The 21667-nt window shown below is 39.2% G+C and overlaps 1 protein-coding gene and 1 pseudogene across 7 annotated transcripts in view; both read right to left on the bottom strand.

Annotated features, from left to right (window-relative positions):
• Window positions 1–18127, bottom strand: part of Nup58 (nucleoporin 58) — a 69762-nt gene extending 51635 nt beyond the window's left edge. For 2 of the 7 annotated variants that reach the window (XM_021236338.2, XM_013075871.3), the window contains exons 1-6: window positions 17786–18123; window positions 12159–12298; window positions 10961–10996; window positions 7621–7770; window positions 6843–6980; window positions 4241–4351 (exon numbers count right to left, since the gene is read on the bottom strand). In XM_021236338.2, the coding sequence (XP_021091997.2) occupies window positions 4241–4351; window positions 6843–6980; window positions 7621–7770; window positions 10961–10996; window positions 12159–12298; window positions 17786–17892 (682 nt within the window). In that variant the 5' untranslated portion in view covers window positions 17893–18123. Of the gene's footprint in view, window positions 1–4240; window positions 4352–6842; window positions 6981–7620; window positions 7771–10960; window positions 10997–12158; window positions 12299–17433; window positions 17627–17785 lie in introns of those variants that run through there. The other 5 variants (XM_021236339.2, XM_004854828.4, XM_021236337.2 and 2 more) reach the window with 5 other exon arrangements.
• LOC106010224 (RNA-binding protein with serine-rich domain 1 pseudogene) lies at window positions 142–3471 on the bottom strand (annotated as a pseudogene).
• Window positions 18128–21667: the final 3540 nt, after the last annotated feature.

Genomic DNA, 21667 nt, shown 5'->3' with positions numbered 1-21667 from the left:
CATGGAGACATGTGTATAAATAAGTAGACAGGTTATGTAGCTGATCTGCAATTATTTCTTTCATTTCTTTTTTTTTGGTACCAGAGATCGAACTCGGGACCTAGTACTTGCAAGGCAGGCAGTGGAAACAGAGCTAAATCCCTGGCCCTGCATTTATTTCTTTCAAGAACAAGAATCTTTTTTTCTCAACTATCTTCCATAGAAAATATCTGATATGGGGTTTATAATCCTGCCTATTAGCTCAACTCTGGAGAGCTTATATCTAAGGGCCTATCAGGATCAAATACTACAATGTCAAATTACCCGAACTCCAGTCTAACAATCCCTAATAACAGCTGTCCCATTTTACCTTTCCATCTGCAATGAGTAAGAGTACCTCTGGAAGCACTCCCTAAACAATGCACATAATAGTTTTAAAATACATCTTTGCTAGTCATGTAACTGAAAAATGCCACTTCATTGTAATTTTAAATTCTTTTTTTTTTCAATCTGCATTCTAATCCTAGGTTTATTCAATACAATTCCTTTACTCTACACAACAAAGAACAAACACAACCTTATCTAAAATGCTACAAAGTTACAAAACTCAAATTTTATAGCACTGACTGTACAATAAAAGCCAAAAAAGCAATGTACATGTTGCCCACGTAACCTGCAAGACCACCATGAATGGCAGGTGAAATGGGGGGGCTCCATGGTGACCTGCAAAGCTGGTTCTCAAATTGCTCACCAACATTTGAGAGTCAAGAAGACAAACGGGGTGGGTGTATAGGTGAGAACACAGAAAGACAGAACCATTATGACAACTAACACAGGGCACGGGGGTCTTTCTAGGTGTTTGATCCTAGAGGCTGGAAGAGGACTCAAGCAGGGATCAAAGGGCCAGGTCTAATGAGAATGGTGAATTGGTCCCCAAGGTATGATCACATTGCCAGACTGCCCCCAAGTCATCTGGAAAGGCTGGGGCATCTGCCACCTGCAGGCTTGCTTGTTCCTACAGGCTCTGCCATTGAACAGACTCATGAGATGTGAATGGTGAGCTTCCTAGACAGAAAAATGCAGGGTGCATTTATGGGCACAGCCCTGAACCAAGAGCACCTCTGTAGCCAGAACCCGCCTGAAGAACGTGTCTCCATTGCTGCCTTTGAAGTCTGCCTGAGTGAGGGATCCTCTTCTGCTGCTCATTATGCTACAGAAGTGACAAAACTGAGCTGACTGGGACATAAGTTACAAGAGCGAGCTTCGGTAGTCTTGCTTATCGGGAAGAATTAGAGCTAGAGCGGCTCCTATGGCGGCGGTGGCCAGGAGAACGGGACCGCCTGCATACAGGGGACCTGCGTCTTGGGGAGCGTGACCTTCTCCTCATCCGTGGGGGTGACCTGCGCCACATGGGAGGTGGTGGTAGCATTCTCTTGGGAGGGCTGAATCGTCAGGGGGGTGGCCTAGGCCAAGGGGCCAGCACAGCAGTAGCAGTTATCTCCTGACAACCGATTTGTCCTCCATCCATGTGCTTCAGTGCTTTCTCTGCTTCATCTGGATTCTCAAACTCCACATATGCATAGCCTTTGGATAGATGAGGATGCATCCTTTCTACAGGCATGTCAATCATTTTAATCTTCTCATAGGTGGAAAATATCTCCATGATGTGATCCTTAGTCACATTCCTTGTCAGCCTCCCGATGTGCACTTTGGTGGGTTTAGGGGAAGGGCTTCGCCTTTTCCTCTCCTTTTCATCTTTCAGGTGGTTTGGATTTGGAGTGGGAGTGTGGCCTGTTGTCGTGTCTGCGCCGTGAAGGGCTCGGAGAGCCAGAGGAGCTGCTGGAACTGGAGCTGCGGGATGTACTGGAGCTTCCAGAACGGCTGGATGCTGAAGAGGTACTGCAGCCACTGCTGGAGCCTGAAATGGAAGTTGAGCTGGACCGAAACCTGGTGCTGCTGCTTCCACTGGAAGCACTGCGCCTCTTGCGGGTCTTATCCCTGCCGCGGTCCTTCTCACTAGATTCCTTGGCGGCCCCCTTGTCTTTAGAGCGATCCTTAGACTTCTCATCAGAGCGGTCCTTGCGTTTGGTAGAAGGAGCCCTAGTGCTGGACTTTTTATTATTCTCGTTGACTCCTAGCAAGCTCCTTTTTCACTTCTGATAAATCCATTCTCCCCTTCTGAGGTGTTCAAAGCAGCAACGGTGTGCTCACTTATCTGAAATCTCACTTCTAACTTGAGTCTGAGAAACGATCCCTAATCGATTGCAATTTACGCCAATGAGCAGCATCTTCCTGCCGGTGCCGCCACCACCTCCTCCTGCTCCCCTCAGCCTCTCAGGCGGGCGCCGCTCTGTCGTCAGAGGAAGGTGGCCCTGTCCGGCGTCGTAATTTTAAATGCTTATTTCACATGCTGCTAGTGAAGTAAAAAATTCTCTTCAAATGTTCATCAGATAAATGTGTTTCTTCTTTTGTGAACAGCCTGCTCATGTATCTGTACAGTTCTGAGATTTTTTTCTTATTAATTTCTGGAGCTATTTCAACATTAAGTGAAAGAATTGTCTCATATAGATATCTCATGCGTCTATTTTTAAATCAGGCCCATGTAAAATGTATCTTGATTTTAAAGATGTTGAAATGTCAGGAAATAAGCATCTGAAAATGAAGTATTTTAGTCTGGCATGGAGGCACTGCTGGGGATTGAATTTAGAGCCTTGTGCATGCGAGGCAAGTGCTCTACCATTAAGTTACATCTCCAGCTCTTTATATTTTATTTTAGAGACAGAGTTCACTTAGTTCACTTGTGATCCTTCTGCTTTAGCCTCTGAGTAACTGGGATTACAGGTATGTCACCATGTCTGGCAAATACTTTACTTTTTTTTTTCTGGTACCGGAAATTGAACTCAGGGCCTTGGCACTTGCCAGGCAGGCTCAAGTATTTTACTTTTAATCATCATTTGCCTTTCATCTTTGTACAAGGAGTTTCACTTTTTTACCTCTTCCAGCAGATTATAACTGTTTTCATAAAAATATGAAATACTTCATTGATTCTAAAATTTTTCCTTATTTAAAAATTTTTGAAATTGGCAACCTCACAAATAATATATGAGATTTGATAGGACATGGTAATAAAAACAGATTTAATTTTATCAAATAATTCATTTTTAAGCTAATTCACTATCTTCTTGATAATTCATTTCTACATTGTATTTTATGTTTATGTATTTATGTACAAACAAACGTGTGCAACTTGGACCTATATTTCTAGAGTACCATAGACCACTGGATTTATCTACCTGGTTTTGCCTCAGTACTGCATCTGGACTACTACAAAAGCTTCCTAATGGTTCCCCAAGCCTATTCTTGCCTTTCTGCAATTATTGTACTTTCCAGATGGCTCTCAGAATACTCTTAATCTTAAAATATAAATCTCATCAAAACCTTTTTGCAGATGCCAATTGTCTTCAGTACAATGACAAAACTCAATTACGTCATCTAAAACATGACCCCTGGAACCTAATCTTTCTGCATATAATCTTTATATGCAGGAGCTAATCTTTAGCTATACTGACCTATTAGTTTTTCAAAAAGGCCAAGCCCTTCTCATCCCTAGGCCTTGCTCCTTGCTATACCTCTCTACCAAATGCTATTTTCTATTGCTATCTGGTTAAATCCCACTGATACCACAGGTCCAAAGTTAACTGATACAGCTAGTAGGAAAAAGAGACTGCCCTAAGATTAACAAAGATTCCTTTGTCAGATCTACGAGATTAAAGGGAAGTGGGATGTGGTGCATGTATACTTTATTCTTTTTGCTCAACTCCAGCTTATGTATACCATGAAAGCAAGGTGATGGGAAGAGAGGCAAAGGAAAAGGGAAATTAACTCTCTTTCCTTTCCAAAGTAAAACAAATGAAACAAGCACCTCACTGAATTACTAACACAAATTACTAACACTGACAAATGCATCTGATAGGTTACAGAACAGATTATAAAATATATGCATCATGATCCCAATTTTAAAATACATATTAATACATACATCAAGGTAGCTACATAAGACTTACACAAATCTAAGGGATGTATAAAAACTAAACTTTAAATGCTCAACACGGTATATGAAATATTAATGATGTAAACAAACTTAAAAGTGAAGTGTCCTATTGAATATATAACTAGTGATCTTTCAGATATAGAAAATTTGAATAACCTGGAAGTTCCCTAACAGTACTGTTAGAAGATAAAATTATAATAATATACTTACTCTTTTTATCTGATGAGCTACTAAAATCTATACCACCAAGGCCTTCATTGCCTACAGTTGAAGTGGCTACTGTCGTTCCCAAAGTCAAACCTAAAGCATTCTGTCCAAGTCCTGCAAATATACCAAACAACATTTACCAATTCCACTGAAAGACTTATGAACAATTTTCCCTAACTGACTAGAGCACTCAAACACTTTTAAGTCAGGTCCCAGAGTTTCGTTATACTTGATTTAGGCAAGTAAGGGGCAAGTCTGGAGAATGGTTTTGGCAAAGACTGATAATCATGCTTAGATTCAATGGTAATAAGTATTCTGGACGATGTGATGTTTCATTATTAAAAGGGGCAGGATGTATTTGTTAATTTGATAAATGGGGATATTCAATTTTTGTTATTTTTAAACTTTTTCTATAAGAGCAGTTTCAGTTCATATATTTTCTAGTGAATACATGTTATTTTCCAACCATATTTGGGAACTGCAAATTTTAAAATAATGTAGTGTGAATTTATAAGATTTATGTATAATATACATTCAGTACAATTAAATACTCCAAAGTTCTTTCCAGAAAACTTAGTTAAAAAAGAAATTGCCTTTATTTCAATCTCACCTCACTGGCAAAAGGAGTCAAAAGGACTACAGTTAATAATCATAAGTCATTAATGTGCATTTGTGAGTTAAGTAGCAAAACTTTAGAGAGCTTATGTTTATAAACCTGTATTTTTATAAACGCACCATTTCTAAGCCGACACGACTGTTCATTTAGATAACACCTTCATGATGATGTGACCTATTTTTAAAGCAGAAGAAATACTAGTTGATAGCATGGGACAAATGAAAACTAGATTTAAATTCTGAAAATGTGTGACAGAAACACAGCTAAATAAGTAACTACTATTACACCAGTTTAGCCGAATTCAAAAAATCCGTAATTTGAAATGCTCCAAAATCGGAAATCTTTTGAGCATTCTATATTGTTTGATGCTTAACTGATAACATCGATGTAAATATACCAAAATTGAAAAACTTCAAAAAAATCTGAAACACTTCTGGCTCTAAGCATTTCTGGAAAGGAATACTCAACTTACAATAATTTTCTTTAAAAAAATCAATGGCAACTTTAAATTAATGTAAGCACAAAATAAGCACTGAATACTACGTCACGAGTTTAAGAAGAATCCAAGTACATTTAAAAACTGAAGAAAAAGACAAACTGATGCTCTGCCTCTCTTTTCTATTATTTTTGCTTTTATAGGAATTTTTATGAGATATTTAATTTCATCCTGCAAAGAAATGTACATTATAGTCATCTCATGATTTGGTTATTACAAGGCATTTTGAGTACCTACAAAATTAGACAATGACAAAAATTAGAATCTGTAGATTAACACAAATTTGAACACCAAAAATTTCTATCCAGGCCCATGTCTTTTCATCCCTGATGACTTGGATATTTTCATCAACTTCGTATCTGAATAAGAGGACAAAAAAGGAACTATAACTTCTTTAATAGACAATACTAAGTCACATTGCTTCATCTCTCCTATACAACTAGGTCAAGTATTAGACACATATTGTTGCATTCCACAAAAATTCTGAAAGTAAATAGCCGCTATCACCTAAATATTGGAAATTCTGTAATTTCAATATATCAACTTCTCCTAAACTGTTAAACAGCACTTTTTGATTTTACACTGTTATGTGAGGTAATTATACAATTCTTCAAATAACAGGAAAGCTTTTCAAGCTCCCATAGAACCACTGGCTTTCAAAATATGAATTTCTTACACTGGCACTAGCCATAGAAAATACCCAAAATAGGGCTGGGGATTTAGCTCAGTGGTTCTAGCTCCTGCCTCAAAAGCGCAAGGTCCTGAGTTCGATCCCCGGTAGCAAAAAAAAAAAAAAAAAAAAAATACCAAAACATATATAGAATCCTTAAAATGCAGCAAATACCATAATGAGCATGAAATGAGAAATCAATCAGAGATTTAAAATATTTAGTATACTGTGCCTTGTGAATACTTTAGTATTTTGCCTAATTATATAATGAAAGGATTTGATGTCTATATTTTAAAATAATTTTCAAAAGCACACTAGTGCCCTTTCCTGACTTCTATAATGAACAAGTATTCCTAGAATTGTGGATTAACAAGTTGCCTTCCCATGAGTTTAGGCTACAAACATTCTAGGACCTTTCCCCACCAGTGCTGGGGGTTAAACACAAGGACTCATGAATACTAGGCAAGCACTCTGCCACTGAGCTATACTCTGACCCCCTCCAAGACTATTTACCTGATATTTATTAAAAAGACAAGTTTCTCTGGAATAGTTTTCTAACTCAAAATAGGTTTAATCCCCTCTTTAATAGTCAATACTGAGAAAACAATATATTTCTAAAATATCCAATTATATATGAAAAACATTATTGTATAATTCAATTTTTATACTAAAATTACAAATATATTTGTATATACTATACTTGTATATATTTGTATATACTATACTAAAATACAGCATTAAAAAGTGATTAACTCAAAAAGCCACAATATAAACATAAATTTAAATATAAATACTATCCTAGAGAATAAATACTACCAATTACCTGACGCTGCTGTGTTTGTACTCTGGAAAAGTGAACTTCCCAAACCAGCTAGGGTTCCCCCTAAAGAAAGGCCTGTAGATGCAGTTGTAGTTGTAGATGTCGTTCCTCCCAAATTATTTAGAGTAAATCCTGTAGATGCTATAAAAAAATGAGACCATAAGCCATAAAAAGGCAATATACCATAGAAAAAAACAAGTAAAATTTTTTTAAAAACTGATTTCTATGTCAAAATTGACCTTTGAAAAAAGTACTTGCTAAAGATAAAATCATATAGACTTAAAAATACAGAGAAGCAGTAACTTTAAAGTGAACATGAGTGACAGGGCAGTAGACTTAAACTAGTACCAGGTAACTGACTCCAGATAGCGAGAAGGTATTTTCAACCCAGGTACCAAACCCACTGTCAAAATTAAATGAACCCTAAGCCAGGTAAAATTTACACAGTCTTAATACTTACGCAGTCTTTATGCTTCCTGGGCACCAAACAGTCCTTGAAAGTTAACGCTATTAATAATTTAACAGCTTTACATTTCACTTATCTAACCCTGGGCCCTGGTTTTGCTCCGACAGGAGGTCATCTTCCAAGACAGGCTTTTCTGCCACAATGACCAATGCCTACTTTTCTTCTTTTGAATCAATAAACTGGTAAGTCAAAATTGCTGAATGACTAAAATAAATGCTTCCCAAAATGTAGCTATGTTTAATAAAAATGTACACCTAAGTTCGCTAAGTAAAATTGAAATTTAACCGTGAAATCCAACCTCAGATTCTGTCTCACCTGCTGGAGTTGATGTCAGAGCAGATGAAAGAGTAAGACCACTAGCTGAGGTAGAGGTGATAGGCAGAGCAAATGGTGTTGCAGATGCTGCCGGTTTATTGAATCCTAAACTGAAGCCTGTGGTGGATGCAGATGTAGTAGCTGGCGTTCCTGTTTTAAAAAATAAATAAAAATCTCATTTTACCCTAAGCATATATATGAGATATATGTATGTCTGTACACGTACACACACACGTACACACACACACACACACACACACACAAATTTCTGTCAAAATTCCTAAAAATTTGTGATTCTATTTTCTGTCAAGAGAAGGATGTATAGATGAGATAAAAAAATATAGAAATACAGAAAAGATAGTTGTTTACGTTAAGAAAAGCAAAAATGACCCCAATCAATATAACATTTTGATCAATTTCAATTCTACACGTAGATTTACCTAATAGAGCATTTCTTTTACTTCTTCTCTCTCTTTACTCTCAGCAGAATAACTGTCCCTCCTCTCCAAGACCATGTAAATAACCATTCTCTACTTCTAGAAATCCTCTTTTCTCTGGGTCCTCTGTCTGCCAACTGGCAGCTCTCTTCCTACTCCTATTACTTGTTTCCAGTCCTCATTTGTAGATCTGCGACCTCTATTCTTTTTATCTTAAATGAAACTCTTCTGGGTTTTACTTCTGCTCCTTTATTTCTCCAATGATCTCATCCACTTTCATCATCCCAACTACAAGTACAGGAATCTCAATCTACATCTACCTGAATCTCCGAAGACTGGCTCTATCTTGATATCCCTTTGGACTCCTACTTATCTCACCAAAACAAACAAAAACATAACAGTAAAGAAAAAAAGCTCAACTTTGCTAAACCCATCTTGGTCCATTCAACTGCTGAAAAAAAAAGAAACCACAACTTTCCTATCTCTTCCTCTGCATTTCATTAGTTACAAATCCTGTCACTTCTACTTCAGAAACATCTGTGGATTACAGAAATTCTCAAAAACCTTCACTTGGGTCATCACTCTCTCTCTCAAGAACTATTACAACAGCTTCTCAGGGTCTATGTCAGTGTCCTCCAACCTCTATTTATTCTTAGAATTATCTCAATTACCTTAAAAACAACAATAAAATGTTGGTAATTCTGCTCAACATAAAATTCCCTTAGCTCTAGACTGTCCCTAAAATAGTTCTGAACACCAGGCACATAATTCTCCCTTCTTGTCCAGTCCCAACTCCTTGGATCTCAATTCTTACAACCATTTCCATCTCTGAATCTTAAGCCCCAAAAACAAATATTTTACATATTCTCCTGGACGCTTTAGTGGCTAGGCTCTTCCACTTTCTACATTTCTGTCTAGATTGGCTCCTGCCCCCAAAATAAACTCACTCTCTCCTCTGCCTTCAGTATCTTTCTTATGCCTGTTAGTGTCCTTTATCAGATTATGTTATGGTTTGTGTTTAGATGCCCCCCCAAAGCCTCATGCAGATAGGTGAGACTTTCTTTTTCAAAGGTAGTTGAATCTGGAATGTGTGATGCTGGGGTTAAGGTAATGTGATTACTAAACCACTACATGTTGAGTGATTAGTATGGTACCACCCTAACCTTGGTACACTGAATAAGACAAAAGGGGCTGATGGATGCTGTTAAGCTCTCGTTACTTTTGCTACCTTGTGCGTGCCATATTGTTTCTCTTCTGCAATGTCTATTTGCCATCCCTGTCTTGGTACCAGCTGATTGGACTGAAACCTCTATAAGCCAAATAAGCTCCTTCTCCCCTAATCTCCAGGGCTGGGTATTTTGTCTCAGCAAGGACAGAAGTAATTAACATAGATTACATGTTAATATTCTGCCTGACTCCTTCTCTTTGTAACAGATGAATGTCTTGCTTATGCATTTAACAGGTCCTGACATCATCATCAGTACCATCCTCATCACCAATACCACTGCAGATACAGCCAATATTGAATGTTCAAGCTATTTTGTAGGCACACAGCCACATACTTAGGAAGCAGTAACTGCTTAAGCAATACTAAGTTTAAAAATGCATCAGGCCGGGGATTTGGCTCAGTGGCACCGTGCCTGCCAGGTCCTGAGTTCGATCCCTGGTACTGCAAAATAAATAAATAAATAAAACATCAATGAGGACCAGGCACAGGCCAGTAATCCCAGCACCCAGGAGACTGAGGAGGCGGATTGGCGTGAGTTTGAGGCTAAGCTGAGATACACATGAGTGCAAGGGCTGTCTGATTTCCAGAGTGAGACCTTGTCTCAAAAAAAACCATGAATGACCTACATTGGAATCTCTCCTGAAATCACTGAAAGAGAAGCAGTCAAAAGCTAGGTTCTGGATGGATTGCCCCGATCACAACTAGAAGTTCCTGCTAGAGCACAATCCTTCAAAAACATGCACAGACAGGTCCAATAACTTTAGAAAAGAAGATTGTACCCAATCTTGTCTAAAACTTCAGTGATGGTAACAGGTATGCTGATCAGGCAAATTGTATCCATCGATAAAATCTTCAAATCCTTAATCTCAATTTTAAGGATTTTTCAATATCCTTCCATTCTTTCTTTAAACCCTAGTTATTCACATTTCCTTCAGCAAACCACTGCAAAAACATATTTGTGAGTTGCATGGGAATCCAAAAACTTAGTCCAATATTCTCAATTTTGTTGTTTTGCAGTAATGGGGATGAAACCCAGTCTCACACATGCTAGGCAAATGCTCCCTAAGCTACCCCCACCTCAGTGTTACAATGGTGTTTTTTGTTTTCTAGTGGTACTGAGGGTTGAACCCACAGCCTTTATACTGAGCTATATCTTCAGCCCTTTATTTTGAGACAGGGTCTCACTAAGTTGTTCAGATGCCCAAGCTGGGCTCAAACTTTCAATCCCCCTGCCTCAGCCTCCAGCGTGCTAAGATTACAGTCATGCGCCACTACACCCAGCTACAAGTTTCCCTAAAAGTTTTGCTCCTTGGTATTATAAGGCTTCACAACTACTTTAGAGGTACAACCAGTGTGCTTAATTCCAAGACTTCTGGAGTATAGTTTGGTGCCCGGTCCTCTAAAATGTCAAATGACTGAAAAAGTAATGTAAAATAAACTTCCATATCAAAAGCTATTTCTGTGTTTAAAACACTTCTCTCAATTAATAGTGTATAATATAAAGGTATTCTTTAATCAATTCTGAAAATTTCTTTGAAAAGTCACTATCTGAAATCTATACTCAATTTTTTATATACTTTCTTCTATACCCCAGTTCAGTGAAATATTGAAAAAGAAAAGAATAGAAGGATCATTCAATTCATTTGCACTGGGATCTTTCCTCAAAATTTCTTACCCAGAGTTAATCCTGAAGCTATAGTTGTTGCTATTCCTGGGGACAAAAAGAGAAATAAAATTTAAACATCAATGAATATGGCATTCTTTTGATTCATCATAAGGGAATCACCCTCAGAGAGTGATAATGCTTTTACTAAGATCAATACATGACTTCTGCTACCATAACCCACACACCAGCATTTTTCCTAGAGCACTGGGTTTCATATTACTGTGTGCAGTTTTATTAGAGAATAGGGGCATTTTGAGAAGACACACTGCATAATGACTGTGGACTCTGGAGCCAGATGGTTCTAGTTCAAATCCTGAATACAGCCCTTACCCACAGATGACTTAAGATGGAAAAAAAAAAAAAAAATAGGGGGATAAGGTTTAGAAATGTAAGCAATTATTGCTTATAACAAAATTAAGCAAAGAGGAAAAAAAGGTACTACAAACAGAACACTGGCACACAGAAGTATCTCTAAGAGCTGCTCCCCTGCTCGCTCTTTATTTTCTGTGTATGTCTGTGAAAAGTGCTGTGCTCGAGACAGAAGGTCAATGCCAACAGTGGCAACAGAGGTCAAGAGGCTTGGAGGACAGTGAATAAAATGTAAATAAGAAAGCAAACTTTTTAAATGGTTATCGCCAGTGAAATATTTTCTTTTAGTTGTTAAGTACTAAAAAAACCCTTTCTATTACTGAAATGTCCACCGGAAACCTTTGTGTTCTTTACCTCCTGCTCTTTTTCCACTGAAGCAATGGTTTTAATACAGAATTTTAAAACATCTAAAAAAATGCTAACTGTTCTACCTATGGTACATTAGTTAATCTTCCAAATTGGTAAAGTTGGCTTAAACAATGTTTGAAAAGGAAAAACACTGTATTATATTAAATACAATAAAAAAATGTAAATTACCTTACATCACTATATTTAAAGAAAAAGATCTTCAATTACTGGATGGCGAGAAAGACAGAGCTAGAGACAGAGATACAGAGAGAGACACAGACACTGACTGCCTCCTTCCCTTACACTTGAATAGATCATGGCAGATGACTAGGCTTATCATTCAATCTTATTTACAAATCTCTGAATCCTTTTCACCTTAGTATTCACTCCCTTTTTAGATCTAATACTAACGACAATCTCTTACAGGAAGATAATAAGATGGAAACCAAAAACATCCCAAGTCTACCCCTAATATGACAATCCTTTTTACCTGTATTCGTTCCTCCTAGAGTGAACCCAGTGGCAGGCTTAGATCCAAAGAGTCCAGTTCCAAAACCAGAAGGAGCAGATGTAGTTGCTGGTGTCGTGGTACTTCCAAGAGTTCCAAAATTGAGCCCCAAAGAAGGGGTGCTTATTTAAAAAAAAAAAAAAAAAAAAGTAAAGTCTACTAAAGCTGACGTTTACTTAAAAATAAAACTTAATTCTTTAGGGTTTTCTTTTATATAACATATCTAACACATCTAAGATCCAAAAGGAAGTAACGATAAATTTGCCTTTAACCAAACAAGTTATAATATCTTTCTTTCTAAATCCAATGTAAAATTAGTCTTTAAAAAATACAATACCAGGGCGGGGGATTTAGCTCAGTGGTTCCAGCGCCTGCCTTACAAGTACAAGGTCCCGAGTTTGATCCCCCAGTACGGAAAAAAAAAAAAAATACAATACCAGGCTTTAAGAAAAGCACAGTCTGTAGCTCAACTTAATGAGCAAGGATCACACACATTCTGCTTTTATAGGTATTTGTTCAAAGCCTAATATATTTTAAAATGGCCATAAGGAATGTTATACATGTGGATCATTTTCCTTTTAAACTATTCAAGTACAGTTCACAGTTTTAAATTCAGTTGTTCCCTCAAGTACTCATATAAAGACATAGGAACAAATAGAAAAGCTATTCTGTGTTGTCTTTCCCACCCCTCGGTTGTATATTACCATTTGAATGGGAGTGGGAAGTATGCTATCTTGCCTCGCCCCAATGCAAAATTTTAGGAAGGATGGGGAGTGGTAAACATATCCTGGCAAAAATTAAAAGCAAAGCAAAATTACTCTGCCAAGATTATGTGTTAATCAGCACAAACTCTCTGCAGAGAGCTTCTGAAAAGCTTAAAAAGATAGCTGACTAAAAACAAGTGAATATAAATAAAGTTCACAACTTTAAAACTGTTCTTATCAAGCCTCAGAGGCTCAAATTTGCTATCTTCAGAGGAATGGATAAATTATGAAAATAAACAAAAATTTTGACAATTTGACACTTCAAAGATCATGTAGGAGAGTTAACAGACAACAACAGGCACAACATAATTGGAAATGCTATTATTCCATGTATTTATTAATTCCCTGTGTCCCTCCATAAATACATAAATCATTACAAGAGAACCTAATGTTAAAAATATTAACACCTCCCCCAATATATTAAAAACCCTGGAGGTTTCAATGTATGGAAGAGGCAGAAGTGTTGTGGCTGATTTCCAGTACCAGTACCCCCATGTGCTGGTTATTACATGACATTATTTTTTTTTTTTTTGAGCTTTAATTTCTTTATCTGTAAAATAAGCACAATGATACCTACTTACCAGGATTCTTAAAGAAATTATGCAGGGCAAATTAAATTCAATAATGTTGTTATTACTGCTATTGGGAATACTTATGAATTCAAATGAACACAATGTACATAAAACAGTATGCCACAAATAGCAAAGGGATACAAAGCTGACTAAAATAGCTCTTATTCTAGGAGCATGGGGGATAAAATAACAAATAACTGCAATCCAAGCCAGACAGTTACTTAAGTCCAGGTACCATCAATTCCATAATCAACCCAGAGACAGTTTTCTACACACATTAGACATCTAAATTGAGTGCTCTGATTCAAGTAGCAGAAATGCAACCCTTCAATAAGGCAAATAATTAAGTACCAAATGATGGAACTCAGATATTGCAGAAATTTTAGGTAATGAGCTAATCAGTGTCATTAGCACCGAGACAGGGAAGTTTATTAAGAAGTTGGAACCCAAGATGGGTCAACACTGAGTAGATAAAGGGAGTGAGAATGCTATATTGCATTAGTTCACCACTGGCTTTAAAATGCATGTGGAAGGGACCCAGGGTTTAGCTGTGTTGTTGCCCGAGTTCGACCCCTGGTCCCCACCCCAAAATAAAAATGTGCGTGGAATTTGGGCATGGTGGTGTATGCCTATAATTCTAGCACTCGGGAGGCTGAGGCTGAAGGATTGTCACAAATTTGAAGCCAGCTTGGACTACATGAGTAGCGAGTTCGAGGCCAGCCTGAACTAAATGAGACCCCATCTCACAAAACCAAAATATAAGTAAATAAATAAAAATGAAAATTTGTGTGAAGTCCTTGGGTATAAAGAACAGCACAAAAAAAATAAAAATAAAAATAAAAAAAAAAAAGAACAGCACAGAGAGGCACAGTAAGACTACAAGGTCTCGCTGACAAAGCAAGGATGTTGATTATAATTTTTAAAAACTACAAACCTAAAAATAGAATTATACAGAAGCAGCATAGTATAAAATGGCTGTATGTTCAAAAAACACGGAAGACAACTAAAAAGAAAAAAAGAGAAAATAACATGGAAAAACATTTGTCTTAACTGGTGGTAATCTGAAATACTGTTACTTTGTATCTGTTGTGTGTATAATGTGGGCTAGAAGAGTGGGTATTTTTAGATTTTGAAGGCATAATTCTGCTACCTAAAGTTGAAAATATTAACCAAGGGAATACACTAAAGTGGAATAACTGCTTTAAGAAAAACAAAAGCTACTCTAGACCTGACCAATTATTCACTCAATCCAGTGTTATCTGCCAAAGTCATAATAGAATGTGTCATAGAAAAGCAAAATTTACTCCAGGGGGTCACAAATTATTTGAACTTCCCTGACTGCCTTAACGTAGATGTGGGAACTAACATAATAGCTTACATTTATGGTGCACTTTGCAAGTATCAGACTTGATGCTAAATACTTCACACGATTCAACAAATTTGAAGTAAATACAGTGTATATTATTATATCCCTTTCCCAAGTGTAGGAACTGTAGCATGGAGAGTAACTTCCCCAAAATTATTTACCTCAAGGAACCAAATGACCAAGTGGTACTGAAAAAGTCAGGTAACCACCACCCAGTGGACACATGTTAAACTGTCTCTCCTTTTTACTTTATCCAAGCCTTTCTAAAGCTTAGGTAAATTCTGCTTTATCACTAATAATTCACTTACTCATTCAGTAAGTATTTATTAAAGATCTTTTTCTATACCAAGCAGTTCCTACGAACTGAGAATGGAGTGGTAAATAAGACTCGGACTCTACCTTCTGAAGCTTCCAGACAACTGGAGGCAAAGATATTAATCATTCATCTCTCACTGAAAACATACTAAACTCCAGGTACCGTGCCTACTGGAAAACCAGTATGAAAAGATCTCTGCCATCATGGAGCTTACATTCTAAGGCTGGTGTTAGACCATCAACAAGTAAACAATAAATATATAAACTGGTTACAAATTACATTCTAAGGCTGGTGTTAGACCATCAACAAGTAAACAATAAATATATAAACTGGTTACAAATTACATTCTAAGGCTGGTGTTAGACCATCAACAAGTAAACAATAAATATATAAACTGGTTACAAATGTGGTAAATGTGCCAAGTACTATCAGGTACTATGAGAATGGAAATCTCTCCTAGATTGGCAGGTCAGAAAAGGCCTCTCTGGAAAGAGATTATAGATATCTGAGTTCCAAAAGGAAGTAGGAATTAGCTAGGTACAGGGAGGAGGAGGTAGGGGCACTGTAAATCAAGGAAACTGCCCTCAAGGGGGGAAGGACTGGCCAAGGCCACAGAGGAACTGAGAAAAGACTATGTTGCTAGGGTAGTACTTTTGAAACTAAGACTAGGACCATTTAGAGGAGTATTAAAGTTAACTCAGCAAGTCACAGCAGAATTTTTAAAAATGAAAAGGACTAGCCAAGAAAGTAACAAAATCGGGACCAGGGGTTTAGCTCAGTGGTTCCAGTGCCTGCCTTGCAAGTGCAAGGTCCTGAGTTTGATCCCCCGGTACCAAAAAAAAAAAAAAAAAGTAACAAAATGTATCCCATGAAGTATGAATATCTTTTTCTGAAACTTTCAACTTATATTTATGCACATGTACTTAGCAATTAATGTTATTTCTTTGACAGTAGGTCAGGATCACTAAAATGAAAAAATGGGCCCAAGATGGATTTGGAGATGTCCCAGATTACACTGGCCTTTTAAGATTTTGGGATCTTTTTCTATTTCATTTTAAGGACAGTGAGAAATGATTGCAGGGAGAGCAATGGTTTTGTTTTGTTTTTTTAAGTCACAGGCTAGAAAGTGTAAAAACAGAGTTTAAGACACGAACTAATCTATGCAGGAGTTGATGCGAGCAGTTTTTACCCAAAACAAGAAAGGGCAGACAGGACCCTGACAGGAATCAAGTACTTTCATAAGAATGTAAGTGCCAAGAGAGCTGGGCTCTGATTTATCTTACCATCCAAAACAAAGGAATTGTCCAACAAGTATTTGTTACAGGAATGACAATACCTTGGAGCAGAGTGGTAAATTTTTAAAAATTCCATCGCATTATTATGGTTTTGGATGTTACAGTGTTTCATCAGTCGAAATGAAGACAAATGGAAATTGCACCAGTAAAATTATTAGGACTTCCTGATTAAAACTGTTGAATAAAAGAATAAAAAATATTGTGGAACACATCTAGATTTCTGGCTTGGCTGTGTAGTGTGGAGCCTCCACCCCCTTTATTTGCAACTGTTGTTTTCATCTTTAGAAATTTTCTTCTTTCCACCTTTCTCAAAATACAGGTAATGTTCAAGTTATTTTTGCCTTTTTGATCTACAATACTACTTTAATTTTGATTTTATGGCATACACATTTCTTGATTTTATGAATTCCTTCATCTTTATCTTCAAAAGATTGAGTTCCAAAGATTGAATCTCTCATTAAAACGATCTCTCCATTTTGTCTCTTTCTGGACCTCCTCTGCTTACGTTTTTGTCACCACCTCAACCAGTAGGTTGCATGAAAACGTTGAACATAGTACCTACATTTCGTAAAATATGATTCATTACAACACATTTGTACCTACGATACGTTAATATGACTACCACCAACTATTACTAGAAATTACTTATGTGAAGAGGCTGCGCATGGTGGCGCACCCCTGCCCACAACTTGGGAGGCTGAGACAGGAGGATTGCACGAGTTCGAAGCCTGCCTGCGCTACATAGTGAGTTCAAGACCAGCCTAAACTACATAGTGAGACCCTGCCTCAAAAAAAAAAAAAAAAAAAAAATCAGACAGGATCCCGATATGGCATAAAAGCTTACTCGTTACATGAAAAGATAATCACAAAATCATAAAAAAAAAAACCGCGGTAACGTCCAAATCCATAATAATGCAATAAAAACTCAAAATTTTCCATTGTACCTTTCTAACCCCCAATACGCCATAATTTCATTCATTCACTCAACGTTCATTCTATGCCTAAGACTGACGCTTTGTTAAGGCGTGGGAGTGAAATCCCACGCCCCTTCACCCAGGCAGACCCTATTCTGCAGAACAACGTCCGGACACCGTGGATGCAGGGGGTCTCACAGCACACGGCCAGACCGCCTTGTTTGTGCAGGCCGCCCGCAGGGCCTGGACAAGGCAGCGAGCGGAGGCCCGCGACTCGGCGAGCGCTTCTCCCCGAGCCATCGGGAAGGAAGCTGGTGGGAAGGGAGGAGTGAGGGCACCTGAGAGCCTCGCGGGAAAGGAGGGAGGAAGGAAGCGCGGTTACCTAGACGCTCCGGTCCCAAAGGAGAAACCGCCACCCGTACCGGTCCCGCCGGCGGCCACGGTGGTGGAGCCCAGAGTCCCGGACCCGAAGGAGAACCCCGTGGCCATGGCTGTCCGAGATTCGAAGCCGTGGACAAACTGAAAGGGGTCTGGGACGCTCCTCTGGCCTCACAGCCGAGGTGGGCCGGGCAGCATCGCTTCCGCCCAGCCCTGACCTGGCGGGAACTCCAACCCCTAGCGCCTGAGAACAGAGGCCACAGGGGCGGAGCAATCACGCAAAAGCACGCCGGTCTCCCGCCGAGCGCTCAGGCACTCCGGAAGTGAACCTGCCTCGCGGGGACTCGTGGGGCTGCACGCCGCGCAAGGAACCCCGGGAGGCGGAGGTCTGGTAGCACCACCTACTCTCTTAAAGGAGTAGGCGCTCAGAGTTCAAAACACGTAAGGCAGCTATTTTCGTCTTTCCTAGTTCTTCTGATGGATCTCAATTATTGCCTCTATTCTGCCACAACAGACGCTCAGAACCCGAAAGTTGGGGAGGGCCTTAGTGAGCATCCCCGGATGAACCTCCTAGAAAAGGCGGCCGTGTCTGGCTTTGGATTGGCGGCCGCCCCATCGGAGGAGGAAGGGGAGCGTGTCGGCTTCTAGACACTTGGGCAGTCAATCGGTAATAATTTATGCACCCACACTCCGCGGGAGCCCAGTCTCTCGCAGTTCTTGGCGAGGCGGCCTAGGACATGGTCCGAGGCGCTGGTGGGCGGTCGGCCGGCCCGGGCACCCTGCGTGAAGACTAGACCAAGCCCCCTGCTCTCCTCGCACGGAGTCTACAAGTCTGCAGTGGCCACTGTCTCAGTGGCTAAGAGCTGGGGACGTGCTGCTGATCACGTGAGATCCAGCCCAGAAAGCTGCCCCCAGTTGCTGTCTCGCAAGTTCTATCATCTTGTGTTAATAAGGGAGGAACTGCCAAGTGGAAGGCGTGACAAAAGCAACAAGTAAAATGTAAGGTGGAAATGCAAGGGTGCTTTGAGCGACATAGTAAAATGTGGGTTTAGAAAAAAGATGCTGCTTCCCCGCAAGCATCAGGAAAGGCTTCCTGGCGGTAGTAGGTGAGAGAACTGCAATCGTAATGTGGATCTTTACCAGTCCGTCAGGCACTGTTACAATACTGCCCTAACTACAATGTGGCGGGGGGGGGGGGCGGTATCCATCCCTTGAACAACCCCTCGGAGCATATTTTCACCAGGACAGTTCCTTGATGAAAAGCCCAGTGGCTCCCTAAGTCTGGCACTTCCTGTCCTTCGTATGACCAGTTTTGGGGACCTCCTATCTCACAGCTCCTCTTAATTCAGCACTCTCTCCAGGGCATTGCCACCTGCTGTGGACTGAATTATGCCCGCTTCCAAATTCAGGTGTTGATACCCTCCCCCAGATTCATTAGTGGAAACCCACCATTCCCCTGAATTCATATATTGACCCTCTTGGGTCTTTTGGGAGGAAACTAAATTTAGATTAAGACAAGAAAGTGGATCTCCTATTGTTACCCTTAAAAAAGACAAAAGAGCTATCTCTCCTCACCCTAGAATGTGAGAAAACGGCAAGATGAGCCTTCTAAAAGCCAGGAAGAAGAATCTCACCAGGAGCAAAATCTAGTACCTTGATCTTGGACTTCCTAGGCTCCATAACTGTGAGAAATAAATGTCTGTTGTTTTAGCTACCCCATTCTGTGGTGTTTGTTATAGCAGCCCAAGCAAACTGATACATCACTTGTGTGTTTATGTAATTTAAAATAGTATTTTAAACATTATGGAAGACACAGTGGGAATGATGAAACAGGAAAGAGACATATTTGAACTATGATATAAAAAAATTCATAGGTATTGAACAGAAAGAAAAATACAAGAGTGTTAAGGTTTAAAGTTTCAGTGGTCTGTTGAACATTATTTTCAGGGATGGCAATTGGATGGACTGGCTTTTGTTGGCCACTGCCCTCTCCTGGAAAAGGAAGGGGAGCACATTGGCTTCTAGACAATTGAGCAATCAATCAATAATGATTCACATACCCTTGCACACCACTGGAGGCCCACTCCACGTGGCAGGACTTGTGGAGCCCCACTGGCACCTGAAGGACTGTTGGTATAAAATCTGTATTTCTTTTGACTGGAAAAAAAATAATTTGAGATTTTTTTTTTTGTGGGAAGACAGCAGTTCTCTATGTCTTAGTAGTGTTTTCCAAAATTTTTGAAGAATATCAATATAGAATAAGAATAAAATGTCTAGCACTTAAGAATTATATATTAACAAGACATGTAAAGAAGGAAGGAAAAAGTATATAAAAAATAGTAGGGACTAATAAAAGATGTTCATAATAGGACAAAGTGGCTGTGGCTACATGGAAACTAATAATTCTGTAAATCTATATCTTTTAATGTAAAAAGTGTATAAAAGGAAGGAAATCTGACTCAAAAGTTTGAACTTTGAGTCATTCAAATTGATAAAACCATTCTTTCAACTTTATACTGTAGAAATTTTAGTATGAATTGCTGCCTTGTATATAGCAGATTTAAAATATGCTGTGGTAACAAGTGACACTGTAATAGTTCATTGTGATGTCCACTTGAGTGGATTAAGAAACACCTCAAAAAGTGGTAGAGTATAGTTCAGGGTATTGTCTGTGGATGATTGACATGTAAGCTGCAAACTGAGAAAGGAAGATCTGTCCCAGATGTGGATGGAATGAGAAGGGAAGGAAAACAAAACTCCCCTTTTGCTCCTTTGGAGGAGCTCTGGTTGCCTTAAGATATTGGTCTCCAGTTTCTTCAGGCTTCTGGCTCAGACTCTTCAGCTTACCAATGCAGACCTCTTGGCTTTCTGATGTAGACACACACCAGACTTTGCAGTGAGCTCCAGGCCTTTGACCTTTGACTGTATCCTCTGACTCTCCAGCACAAGACAGACTAGCCATTTTGCCTACTCCCAGCTCTGATTCTGCAAGTGGTCATTGTAAACCTACTTAGTAAATCATATATGCATATATATATGTGTAAATGATATATATATAGAATATTAAATCTGTTCCTCTAGTGAACCCTGATACAGATTTTGGTACCAGAGGAGTGGGAGTTGTCGCTGTGATGCTACCTAACCGTGTAGCTAAGAAGCTTTTGGTAGTGGTTTGTGGGAGGAGTTTGGAAAGGTTTGGAAATGCTCACTGGTGAACCCCTAGAATGTTGTAAGCTATGCTTGAGGGGAGATTCTGGCCAGACCTCAGAAGACCAGAATGCTGATAGAAATGCAGACAGCAAAGACAAAGTTCGGGAGATTTCAGCTGAAAACAAAGACACCACTGGCAGTTGAACTCCAGGGCATATATGTTATGCTGTAACAAAATTTGTCTACATTTTGTACATATCCTGAGTCTTTGAAGGAGACTAATGGAGTGAACTAATTAATCTGGTAGAGGAATTTCAAGGCAGCCTGAGGCTGTGGGATGGATACTGTTGGGGGGCTTTTGGCCACCTCTACATTGAAAATCAAGAGCAAAGGGCACAGGTGATTTTAAAAGTTTAGAATTTGTCCAGAAAGGATGCTCCAGTAAAGTTGGGACCTATAAAATTGGAGCAGAGGAGAGCTTGATTGCTGAAAAGATTAGCATTAAAAAGAAGCCAAGTACTTACAACAGGACAATAGAAAAGATGACTCGAAGGCATCACAGGAACAAGCAAGACTCCGTTCCTCAATTCCAAAATCTATTGTAGTCCCCGTACTCACAACTTAAGGAAGGGGAGAGGTTTATTTTGGCTCATGTTTCAGTCCATAGTCAGCTGGCTCCAAAGCAGGACAGTATGCAGAGGGGCATAGTGAAGGAGAGCTGCTAATGGGTGGTAGA

Source organism: Heterocephalus glaber, unplaced genomic scaffold, assembly GCF_053883595.1.
Source record: "Heterocephalus glaber isolate CG9 unplaced genomic scaffold, H.glaber_assembly_v1.0 deba00001719, whole genome shotgun sequence".
Taxonomy (NCBI): domain Eukaryota; kingdom Metazoa; phylum Chordata; class Mammalia; order Rodentia; family Bathyergidae; genus Heterocephalus; species Heterocephalus glaber.
Note: the sequence above shows the minus strand (reverse complement) of the source record. Positions and strands in the feature narration are given on the sequence as shown.